General features: G+C 33.8%; 1 protein-coding gene across 1 annotated transcript; it reads right to left on the bottom strand.

Moving 5' to 3' along the window:
* Positions 1-1799: 1799 nt before the first annotated feature.
* LOC111915275 (rac-like GTP-binding protein RHO1) lies at positions 1800-4551 on the bottom strand. The gene is made up of 6 exons (XM_052766644.1): positions 4541-4551; positions 4325-4460; positions 3591-3654; positions 3222-3286; positions 2538-2603; positions 1800-2217 (listed from the first exon to the last, which is right to left on the bottom strand). Exons 1-6 carry the CDS (start codon positions 4549-4551, stop codon positions 2191-2193), a joined length of 369 nt encoding a protein of 122 aa, XP_052622604.1. The 3' UTR covers positions 1800-2190.
* Positions 4552-12602: the final 8051 nt, after the last annotated feature.

Raw genomic sequence — 12602 nt, forward strand, 5'->3', positions numbered from 1 at the left:
TCACAATATCTCAAAGTTTTTTCATTCCTTCGCATGTCGTAGGGTGTTAAATCCAGAAAAGTTTTTATGTTCCTTTGCACTTCTTAGGGTGTTACATCTAGAAAAATGTGAATCGAATGATTTTTCACCTGGTTTAGCATTACTAGTTCACTTAAGGTTCCTACAAATTTGGCTGTCATCATTCCCACCATCAATATGCAATTTATGGAACCTTCAAACCCTCTGGATTAAAACACTTTCTAGTTATATGGTTTTACCTAGTAACATATCAGATTTGGTGAATCTGAGGCACTTAGGCAGTAACGCGGATCTTTATCTTCCTTCTATTGAAGGACCGATGAAACTACTGGAAGTTATTTCGAAAGTGGTGTTGGGAGATGGGGTAGATAATTTTCAGAAATGTTTTCCTGGGATTAAGGAACTTACATCTACTCTTTACTCTGACAAGGAAAATGACTTTGAAGTACTCCATTACCTTCAAATCTTGATCTTAATTGGGTCCGGCTACAGCAGAAGGAGGTCAGTTGAGGGAGAATTTGTCAGAGGTGAACCAAACTTGGGAAAGAATCACATTATAATTAGGTTCCCTGCAACCCTTAAAAGTCTTGAACTTGAAAGGTGTGGTCTACCGTGGAGCGACATGTCGATCATTCAATCGTTACCTAATCTTGAGGTTCTTGTAATAGTAGACAATGGCTTTGAGGGAACACTGTGGAAAACAACAGGTGAGGAGCAGTTTCAACAACTAAAATTTTTGAGACTTGAAAAGTTAAATATCAAACAATGGGAAGCCTCAAGTATCAACTTTCCATGTCTCCAACAATTACAGGTGCTGAATTGCATTGTTCTTGAAGAGATACCCCTTGAATTAGGGGACATCTCAACGCTTGAGTATATTAAAGTTTGGAATTGTGGTGCTTCTCTTCTGGAATCCCTTCAAAAAATACGACAGGAGCAAGATGATGCGGGAAACTATGAACTGAAGATCTTTGTTGATGGAAGGGATATGCCCTCCTGTGAACCCAATCATGACGATTAATACATTTTACTTGACACCATGAATGTTTAGTACATAAATAGTTGGTGTATTTGCTGCAGCTAGTACAATGCTTGTTGGTATTCTTTAGCCAAAATTTGGTATTGTTCAATTTGCTTTTTTCTTTTTACCTGGTTGAATCTGTTTTTTTAATCAAGTGTTCTTACCTGGTTAGGAGTGAAAGGATAAGCATTATTTGTCTTTTATGGGAAAAGACTTACTCCAATTAATTGAGTTAAGCATCCTACGGGATCACATGTTTCAGTTAGCTGTGAGTTTATTATTTGCAGAAAATGTCAATATTTTACATGTTAAGCTAATCCAGGAAAAAGTGAGGAAAGGAAACATAGCTGTATTTTACTATTTTATCCCTACTGACTACAAGCTTTCCAGTTTGTTCACAAAACCCCTTGATGAATCCATGTTTAGCTGCTGAATTTGTCTTGCATAAGATTATTTTTTTTAATCTTGCAAATCATTATATTTTTCTTATTATTTACAAAGTCTATACATCTAAACGTTTTCTTCTTGAAAATACTATACATTTGTATGTTGCATATTTTCTATAAAAGGTAATCATGTTTTTGACAAAGCAGCTCTCCTTTGACCTGTCCACATTATTGCTATGGAGAGATTCAACTACAAGGGAAACATTGGAGTTTATCTCCATTGACTTTCCGCATTAATCCCATGGAACGGAATCTCCAATTCCAGTTCCTTTGGATTCCATCGGAATCTGCAAAACCAATACACCCTAAGCATATAGTAACCATTCAAAAGTAATTTCATTATCAACCCTCTTAAAATCAAGATCTTTCCACAATCTACATAAAACCATATTACATATTACCCAAATAGTCCCCTAAAGTCTCAACTATTTGGTGCTAAAGAATTACATATATCAACTTAATTACACAACACAAGACACAATAAAACTATAAAAGTGAGTAAATTCATCAAAACTACATAAAGGCCACAGCGATCAACACTTGAGCATTCACCATTGAAAAGTCAAACTTTCTTCCCATTTTCCATTCGATTCATCACTAAAAATCTTGTGCACAAAGTTACAGCATGGAGCATGCTTTTTGACCCCTTCGCTTCTTTTTCTTCTTTTGCTTTCGTGGATGAAGGACCACTTTAATGGCTGCGCATCAAAAACCGCCTTCATGTTCTGCATTCTGCAATAACCATATACATGCAAAAAAAGACGTAAATGCCCTTGCATCCACTTCATTGAAAACAGTTTCATTGGTGTCTCTCATAAAAAAATGCAACTTCTTTCATCTTTAGATGACACATGGAAAAAATTACAACTTTAATTTTGGTATTTGCCTCACGAATATTATAACAACTTTTATGTTCCAAAGTCCAAACTCTTAAAGTGGATTACAAAATTGCCCTAGTGTTTTTAAGGATATTTAGACCTTTGACTAATAGTCAAACATTGGAATTTCATGGGACAAATATACATACGAAATGAACATAAGTATGACATCACCTGCTGTGTTTTTGAACTACACTCGATGTAAGCAGGGGCACCAATTAGCTTCTTCATCTCCTCTCCCTATGCAAGTATAAATATAATAATATCATTATTAAAAAATATTAAAAAGTATTTGAGGTACTGCATTAAGATGGATAGTTTTGTAAAACATATTCATGGGTAATTGGAGGCCATCTTTCTTAAACATTATTCATCATGTGATATATCTCAAGGGTTGTTTTGTCATTTAAGAGAAGTTAAACTTTTTCAAAAGAAATTGCATAATTGGTTATGAAGTCAACTTAATGCCCACAAGACTATAATATTTCAGAATTATAGCCATTTAGCCATCGACCAATTATTCTAATAATCATAAAGAACATAATAATTCAGTGACTAAAAAGAGAAGTGTAATACCTTGAAAACTGTTTTTCCTTATTAATATGTGAAACTATAAAGCGCGTCACTTGGATGTTACATCTTTCTTTTCGACTTGATAGAGACAATTTTAACTGGGTAAGCTATATATGAGTGTTTCTTTTCCACTGAACACAGAAAGTCATAGAAATGAGACTTTCCACATCAAGTCCTAACCTTTTTACAGATTTGCCCTCATTTATTTTTTCTTTATATTTCCCTGAGTGCTCTCAAATATATTTTTTAAACATCATTTTAAATGGAAGTCATTTGTAACTGTACCTGAACTGTAGTTATTGGAACCGCACCAGGATGGTCACTCAAAAACTGTTTATCATCTCGAAGATCTACAAAAGATATAAACATTTATTCAGTGTTGGAGGGTATTTTGGTCATTTGAGGTCTTGACTTGTCTACAGTGACTAACGACTTGTAGTTTCTCTCTTTTATAAGAATTGCAGAAATTCGAATTTTAGGATGCTCAAATTGAAAAGCATCCCATTTTGGCAACCATTCTTCATCACAAAAACAAAAATATTGGAGGGTATTTTGGTCATTTGATGGATGGTTTAATACAAACTAGTAGAAAGAAAAATGAGAGTAATTGCAAATATTCATTTTGTAGTGAATGAAGGTTGAAAAGAATCTAACCAAGCTTTGTTCCAAAAAGGACGATTGGAACACCTGGTGCATAGTGCCTCAATTCAGGAATCCACTGAAATTTTCAACAAAAATACGACAAAACCCATTAATTATTTTACTCATATTTTCCAAAATTAATTTGATGAATACACACAACTTAGTAGAAAAATATTTTCAAATAAGTTGGTTGTAAATGTTAGAAACTTCGAATAGTATTCAGTTAATTAAGAGAATATTTATTAACGCACCGAATATACTCTTGATAATAAAAGGGTTAAAGTTGCTTTGTATTTAGAGAATATTGCTATAAGTTGATAGATTCTTCAAAGTACAATACAAAAATAGGAAGAAAAAAAAAGAGAGATGTTGTAATAAATGGAATCTATGGAATGGAAGTATATTACTATTTCTTGCATTTAAAATTTAAGCAATATCAAGAGTAAATTACAAAAATGGTTCCCGTGCTTTCCCATATTACTGTGTTGAGTCCAAACGTGTAATTTTTTCCAACTTTGGTCCTTATTTCAAGGTTTCATATCGGTTTTGGTCCCTGGAACCTTGAAATAAGAACCAAAATCGATATAAAACCTTAAAATAAGGACCAATATCGATATGAGACCTTAGAATGAAGACCAAAACTGAAAAAAAAATTACAACTTTGGACTAAACATGGTAAATATCAAAAAGCACAGGGACCATTTCTGTAATTTACTCCAATCCAATATCAATACAGATATAATCACCTTTTTGGAGACGTTCTCATAGCTGGCCTTGCTAATGAGGGAAAATGCAAGTATGAAGACATCAACACCACGATAACTCAAAGGTCTCAATATATTGTAATCTTCTTGACCTTTTTTTTCTATTAAAAGTAAAATACTTTTAGCAAAAAAAAAAAAAAAAAACACATATACTTAATTAAGGAATTAACCTGCAGTATCCCACAATCCAAGATTTACAGTGCTCCCATCTACCACAACATTTGCACTAAAATTGTCAAAAAACCGTTGGCATGTAATCCTGTTATTGTCATAAATAAATGAAGAAAGTCAACATCCAGTCAAAATCATACATGAAATTTTTGTAATTAGTCAAAAAAACAGATCTTCTACAACTTTTGATTATATGCAAGAAACACTTCTTTCATTTATAATACACAAATAAATGAAACTACATTGCTATTTCTTGCATTTTGCCCTTTTTCACGTTAATTAACTATATATGATTCTTAAATGCAAAGGAGTGTTCATATTACTCTATCTCTATATGTCACTTATCATTTTCGGTGTGAAAAGAAAATAATTTTTTCATTCTTGATCGTATCTGATGCAAGACAAAATCAAGAAAGAATCCACATGACGGTGAAAGAAAGAGAAAGAGATAAATAGTTAGAATCTAAAAAGAACACATTAGTTTTAATAAAAGTCCATATGTTGCCCTTGTTTCCTTCACCACAAAGAAATTTCATTGATGATGATGGATTTGGGGGGCCACCAACCAACTATATGATTTATCTATACACATCATCCTCCACCCACTACCCAACTAATTAATAAAAGATTCTTTAAATAGATAATAATAAATCAAGAATCTGTATGCATAGTGATTGTTGTGACTTGAAGAATCATCTAATCAGATACTCAGTTCATTAAGAGTATAGGTAGTTAGGTAATTTTCTGTTTAATTCAATAATCAGTTTTCTTTAAGCAACTCCTTACCCACTTCTCCAAAATAAATTATTTTGACCCTAAATAATCAAAAAAATTAAATATTAGACAGTTTTCATTAAACACTCAAAATTGATTATTGAGACTTCAAGTAGCTAAACTAAGCCGATAAAAAAAGAAAATATGTTGCGTTTTTCTGTATTTTGACCTTTTTCAAAACCGATTACCCGGGGAAAAAACTTAACTCTAAGAAAGTCTATAATGTTTAATCACTATAGACAATAATTAAGTGGCTAAATCAATAAATTATTGTAAATAGATTACATTTTCTCTGCATTTTTCCCTTTTAGTTCATTAAGAGATAACTTTCTAGGTGATGTTTAAAAGTATTTGAGAAAAAATGGCAAAGAAGGGAAAAAGTAAAAAGTTTACGACTTAATCAGAAAGCCTAGTTTTCATGACTTTGTCTATTAAGTCATTACTTTTAAAAAGAAACACTCATATATGTATGTGGCTTAATGGATTAAGTATTGTCCCCATTAGCTTATTAAGAGATAACTTTGTAGGGAGGACAGGTGGCCACTTCCCATTCGCTTATTAAGACAAAGGGTAATAGGTGTCTATCCCCCATACATCTTAATTTTATCCCTATTTATTGTGCATTTACACACCCAAAACGTAGGTGCATCTTAACATACCACAACAATTCAATTCTCAAGAAAAATAATTACAAAGCTAAATTCAAAAGATATCCTATAGAATTATAGCATAAAATGTTCAAGAATCAAAAAGGAATCTTTCTTTCACACAATTAAAAATAATAATAATAACAACACAAAACAAAACAAAACAAAAAACATACACAATCATGTCTTCTATCAAAGAAATAGCTCCAGAAGGAAATAAGAAAGACAATTTATGAGAGAAAAAAAACAGTAATGTTTTTTCAGAAAAAAAAACTTCCTCGCAAGTGAAATGTCCATACAAATTAGAAAATTGAAATGGAAAAAAGTTTCCATAACTAAAAATCCCATCGCTTTGAATCGTTCCGTTCAAATTGAATCAAAATTAGGTCAGAACATCATGAATACGTCAATTTAGGGTAAAATTAGCTTCTTCGAAATGAGAACAATTAAAACTATTGAAAAAATGAAATCGAGATGAAGCTGAATTGACTTTACAGTTGGGAAAGTGTTACTGGTGTAAGAAATAAAATTAAGCATACAGGTCTTCAATACTCAATATATACAAACTCTAGATATCATCGTATCCAGAGCAACCTCACTATAGCATATCCTTATATTGATTGCTCTTTTCCTCAAATACAAAATTGGACTCAACTGCATTAATTTGCTCTACTTTTTGCAGATGACCATCTTCAACTTCCAAGCATATATACCGCTAGAACTAGGCCACTCAAAATCTAACAAACTGAAGTTCCAATTCGATTACCTTTTTCTTGTTGGAGGTGGATTCTATGCTTTAGCCTTCAAATGTTGTAAATAATCAATATATACATATACATGATTGTCAAGTGTCAACACAGGATCAATGGAATTCAATATTCTCATCAACTAGCTTATTTTGCTTTTGCTTGTTCCTTGACAACCTATACATTTTTATGATTATTTTCTTTTGATATTCTAACATATAGCATAATCAAAGTATTGTTAACTACAAGAATCATCTATATAACTCATATCATTCATTTGTAAACTCATTTTCACTTCAATTTGGATGCCTAGGTCAAATTAGTATCCCTCATGTTTGATTTCATTTTAATGCAGTTAAATGGTTTAGATAGCATCACCACAACATAAAGATACTTAGGCTATGTTTGGCAGACTAGCTAATGGCTGAAAAGCTAGCTGCTAGCTGATTAAAAATAACGTTTAGTAAAATCTAGCTGATAAGCTAGCTGAAATGTATAAAATGACATAAAAGGACACTTAGAAGAATACGTTTTTGTAATTAATTAAGGGTATATTTGGAAAAATTTTAAAAAGCTCCTGAAAAGCTAGTCAAATTAGCTTTTTAAAAAGTTAGCTTATAAGCTAGCTTATCAGCTACTTTTTGGTTTGCGAAACATAACAATTTTAAAAAGCTCAAAAAATAAGCTAGCTTATCAGCTAGCTGTGGCGCGCCAAACACAACCTTAATCATAACATATAAGATTAGGGTTGTAAACGAACCAAACGAACACAAACAATGTCTTGTTCATGTTCGTTCGTTTAAGTTAGCCGAACAAGAAACAAATACGAACGGATAAACGAACGAGATTTTATTGTTCATGTTCGTTCGTTTATGTTCGTGAACATGCTAAACGAACAAAGATAAAAAAACACACAATTAAACATATATGAACATAAACGAACATATAATATAGCAATATAATAAAAAACTGAATATAAATTAATATAAATAAACTTAAACGAACGAACATAAACGAACGTAAATGAACATTATAAACGAACGTTCACGAACATAAATGAACGAACGAGATCATTGTTCATGTTCGTTCATTTAACTTAACGAACGATAATTTTTGTTCATGTTCGTTCATTTATTAAATAATTAAATAAACGAGCATAAACGAACTTCCCGCCGAACAGTTCACGAACAGTTCGCCGAACGTTTAGTTCGTTTACAGCCCTATATAAAATTATTTAAACCACTTATTTCTCGTATAAAAACACAAGCACAAAAAGCTAACTTTATTCCAATCAACGATTTCAAGAGGGTAATAATTATTACCTTGTCGGCTGTTATATAACGATCAACTACGATTAAGGAAATAATTAGTAGTCTTCAAGAATTGTATAGTCTTCCTCAAAAATAGTAGCCCCAAAAATCATTTTTAAGTCTGAAATAAGAACTTATTTGAAATAAAAAAAAAAAAATGAATAAATGTGGCCCAAAATGTTTATATTTTTTGTTCCATCTTTTCTCGGCCCAAACGGAGACAAGGAAAAGTTGCCCAGACCACCCCACGTGAATGTTAATGGCTTCCTTCATTTTCTTACCATCTTAATACCCATTTTACCACTTAGAGATATCCTTGATATTCCCATCAATTTCATTACTATTTTTATTGGCTATTTATTTAAAGTATGATCTAATTATCATCATATCATGGCATAAAAATTGAAATGCATTATAACTATTAAAATGTTAACATTTATATATAGATTAGTTATTTTATAAAATCTATATTGAACGATATTTAACTCCATGCTAAAAGTATGCAACCTTAAAATATATTGAAAAAATTTGCAAATCTTTTAACCTAAAAAATATATTATGCAAGGTTATGTTTAAAATATATTACTGCTATATTTTCCAACAATGTGAAAATACAAAAGTTGCACACACTTTAACATTCTACATTTATATAGCTAAACCAAGTGTTCAATATTACGCAAAACATATTTCTTAGTTTATACTAAAGTTTACATCTTGTCGATTCTATTACTTCACCACATAACATTACTATTACGTTAACCACTTTCTACTTTTCAAGTACAACATACTTACCTTTCTCTTGGAAAAGGCTAGAATTAGGATGCTACATAAGCCTCAACAATGAAATATTGGGTAGCTTTTAAAAGTCCTTAAATATTGGGGTGTCATAAATCTAATAATATTGTCCTAAGATGCATAGTTGATTGATTGGTCCATAAGTTTTTCAGTTTTCTGTTTTGAACATTGAATGGTTGTGGTCAAGGAAACATGTTTCATGTCTTTGACATATAACCAATATATCATATAAAATAATCCTCAGCCAAAGAAAGATGAAACCCGAATAAAGTTTACGTTTCAAGTTGATGATCAAAATGCTCGAAACTTTTGGAATAAAGCAACCTGGAAAAAAAAAAGCCAAACTAATATGAAGCTGGAAAATAATTTATAAATTGACTCTAAACTGAGTTACTAACTCTTAAAAGAGCTCCCTTCGAACAAAAAACAAGTTTAAAATTTTAGGACAGTCAAAATGGAATAAAGTTTGCTTAGTCAGTTGCACCATCAATTTTGTGAGGGATACCAAATGAGGAGTTGAAGAAAAGCAAATAGTATTAGTTTTGTGTAGTATTGTTTCGTTGGGACTTTACACTTCAATAAAAAAAACCCATCTCTTGAGTTCTGATTTTATTATAATTTTTCTACCCTTACACATTATTTCAAATTCCCTGATGAAAATTCCCATTATAGACAAGAACCAAAAGCCACCCTTTAATAAAAAGTTCATTAATTCTAATTTAGCAATTTAGAAATTTCGAGACCAGGCCCAATTTTATTTAGTATATATATAAAAACCGCACCAGGATGGTCACTCAAAAACTGCTTATCATCTCAAAGATCTACAAAAGATAAACATTTAGTGTCATCTACATTCATGAGTCTCACGTAGAGTTGTAGGGTATTTTGGGCATTTGAGTTCTTGTTTTGTCTACATTCACTTGCAAACTACCTCTTAAATTAATTACAAAAATATTAATTTTTAGGATGCCACGAGGTAATTGAAAAGATGGTACAGATTGGATGTAATTGTAACAGAAAATAGGGCAAAAGCGACTGGATGATTGTATTCTCAGTGAACTGAATGATTACAGACTCCAGCCTTTGGCTTTCAAGAGGCCAATTCTCTCCATACTGATCTCTCACAGAATACAAAACCAGATAACTTACCTAAGAGACTCAACCTTCTATTTATACCAGTCACTAAGCAACTTTACTGACAAAGACACAATTACCCTTGACAGACTCTGTTGACTGGAATGAAAAAATCACAAGCTGTACACAACTTTAGTGAGCAAAGATCAGAGGAAGAGAGATTGACTCAAAGGTTTTCTGCATTCATTCAACTGAAAAACAAAGCAAAGAGAAGTTGCCACATATGGCTTACGATTACACAGGAAACAACTGAAAAAGGAAACTGCCCACTAAGACACTACCGCTACTATATGACTGAGTCAAACTTTAAATTAACAAAGCTAGAAAATAAACATGTAGAAACCAAACAGAACTAAAGGAAATCACGTGTCAAGCATAATACCACGTGAGGTGTTGCATCTTCAATATTCCCTCTCAACACCTTCTTCAACAATGCCGAAAGAGTTGCAGAAGTCCACGAGTTTGTGATGTTGGCAATCAAGTAATACAGCAATAACAAGAAAAGCTTAACAGGGGTAAAACTGGAATAAAATGGCAGCCGAAGTTTTCTCTTGAATGAAGATTACTAGCAGCCTAATGATTACACTGCTATACAAAATGAAATTTTGACTAATTATGACTTGCTGAACTACAACTAATAAATAGTGCTAATTAACAGAAAAAGAGAAAAAAATAGCAACGTCCCTATTCTAACGTTCCAGTCACCCACGTGCTCTTGCCCTCCTGTAAACCTGGTCAAACATTGACTAACATTTCTCCCCCTCAATGTTGATTCTCTTCTGCTTCAGGTCTTCCACACCGATGAGTGCTCTCATCTCAGCAAACTTTACACGAGGCATTGCCTTGGTCAACACATCAGCCTTTTGTTGATCACCAGTTACATGTTCTACATGGATCTGTTCTCTTTCAACACACATACGGATGAAGTGATACTTGGTGTCTATATGCTTACTCCTCCCATGGAAGACTGGATTTTTTATGAGGGCAATGGTGGATTGATTATCGATGAACAACTTCACCTTTTGAGCTTTCATTCCAACCAGGTCACTGAACAAGTTTCTTAACTAAAGTCCTTGACAGGCAGCTGCAGTTGCAGCCATATACTCTGCCTCACACGAACTTAAGGCCACAATTTTCTGTTTTTGTGAGGTCCATGTGATCAGATTCCCTGAGTAATAGTAGGCCACTCCTGTGGTTCCTCTTCCATCCTCACGATCATTGCTATAGCTGCTGTCACTATAGCCAATGAGCTTGCCATCACCGCCCTTGCGATACATTAACCCATGTTCAGTTGTTCCTTTCACATATCCGAGGATGTGTTTTATAGCTGCATAGTGACTTTGCTTAGGATCTTGCATATACCGGCTCACGACTCCAATACTATAGCTTATGTCAGGTCTTGTGTGAACCAAGTACCTTAAGCTCCCAACCAGCCTCCTGTAAAGAGTTGCATTTACAGGTTCTCCCTTTTCATCTTTGGTCAATTGTAGTTTGGGCTCCATTGGGTACTGTGAGCTATTGCAATCTTCCATACCTGCTACTTTTAGTATCTTTTCTGCATATCCCTTTTGTGAGAGTTTTATTCCTTCTTTACTTTGAGTCACTTTTATTCCCAGGTAATAGGATAGCAATCCCAGATCACTCATGTCAAACATCTGTTTCATCTTTCTCTTGAACTCCAGAATTACCTTCTCACTTGAGCCAGTGACTATAAGGTCATCCACATAGACACCAACTATGAGAGTCAGGTTGGGTTTGTGTACCTTATAGACAACTTGTTCTTGAGCACATCTGGTAAATCCAAGCTTTTTGAGTGATTGGTCCAGCTTCACATTCCAAGCTCTTGGTGCCTGTCGCAAACCGTACAATGCCTTGTGGAGTCGATATACCATATTTTCTTTCCCTTTGACCGAAAACTCAGTTGGTTGAGATACGTATACTTCTTCCTTTAGGTCTCCGTGTAAGAACGCAGACTTGACATCCAGGTGGTGCACAAACCAGTTCTCTTTCGTTGTTAATGCCAAAATCAACCTTATAGTCTCCAAGCAGGCCACTGGTGCGAAAACTTCCTCGAAGTCAATCCCTTTTTCTTGGACGTAACCTTTAGCGACCAGTTGCGCCTTGTGTTTGACTATGTTACCAGTAGCGTCCCTCTTTAATTTAAACACCCATTTTAACCCTATTGCCTTATGATTTGGGGGCAATTTGGTCAAAGTCAAGGTGTTATTTCGTTCAATTGATTGTAATTCCGACTCCATAGCTCGCTTCCAATCCTTTTCTGTTGATGCTTCTTCATACGACGTGGGTTCATTATCGACTAGCAATAGCTTTTGATTACTTTCATATAGATCACGTATCTCTTCCTCCTCCATTCTTGTCGTATTTTCATACACATCGTTGATCGAACGAAATCCTCTTGCTGGTGTGTCATCATACGAGGCTATGGACCCACCGCTTTCTTGAATTGTCGATGTTCGACTGGGAGGTGTTGGTCGCAAGCTGATTTCAGGGGATTGTATCGGGTTTTCTGGTCGTGAGCTATCGTAGGAGTCGTTTAACGGCGCCAGGGGTTCTTCAATGGCTTCATCCGTTGACTCTAGGTCTTGGGCTGGTTAAGTTTGGGCTGACACATTGACCACATAATTGGTCCAGTTAGGTGTGGTAAAAGGCTCCCCCGTAAGTT

This window comes from Lactuca sativa, chromosome 8, assembly GCF_002870075.4.
Source record: "Lactuca sativa cultivar Salinas chromosome 8, Lsat_Salinas_v11, whole genome shotgun sequence".
Lineage (NCBI taxonomy): Eukaryota > Viridiplantae > Streptophyta > Magnoliopsida > Asterales > Asteraceae > Lactuca > Lactuca sativa.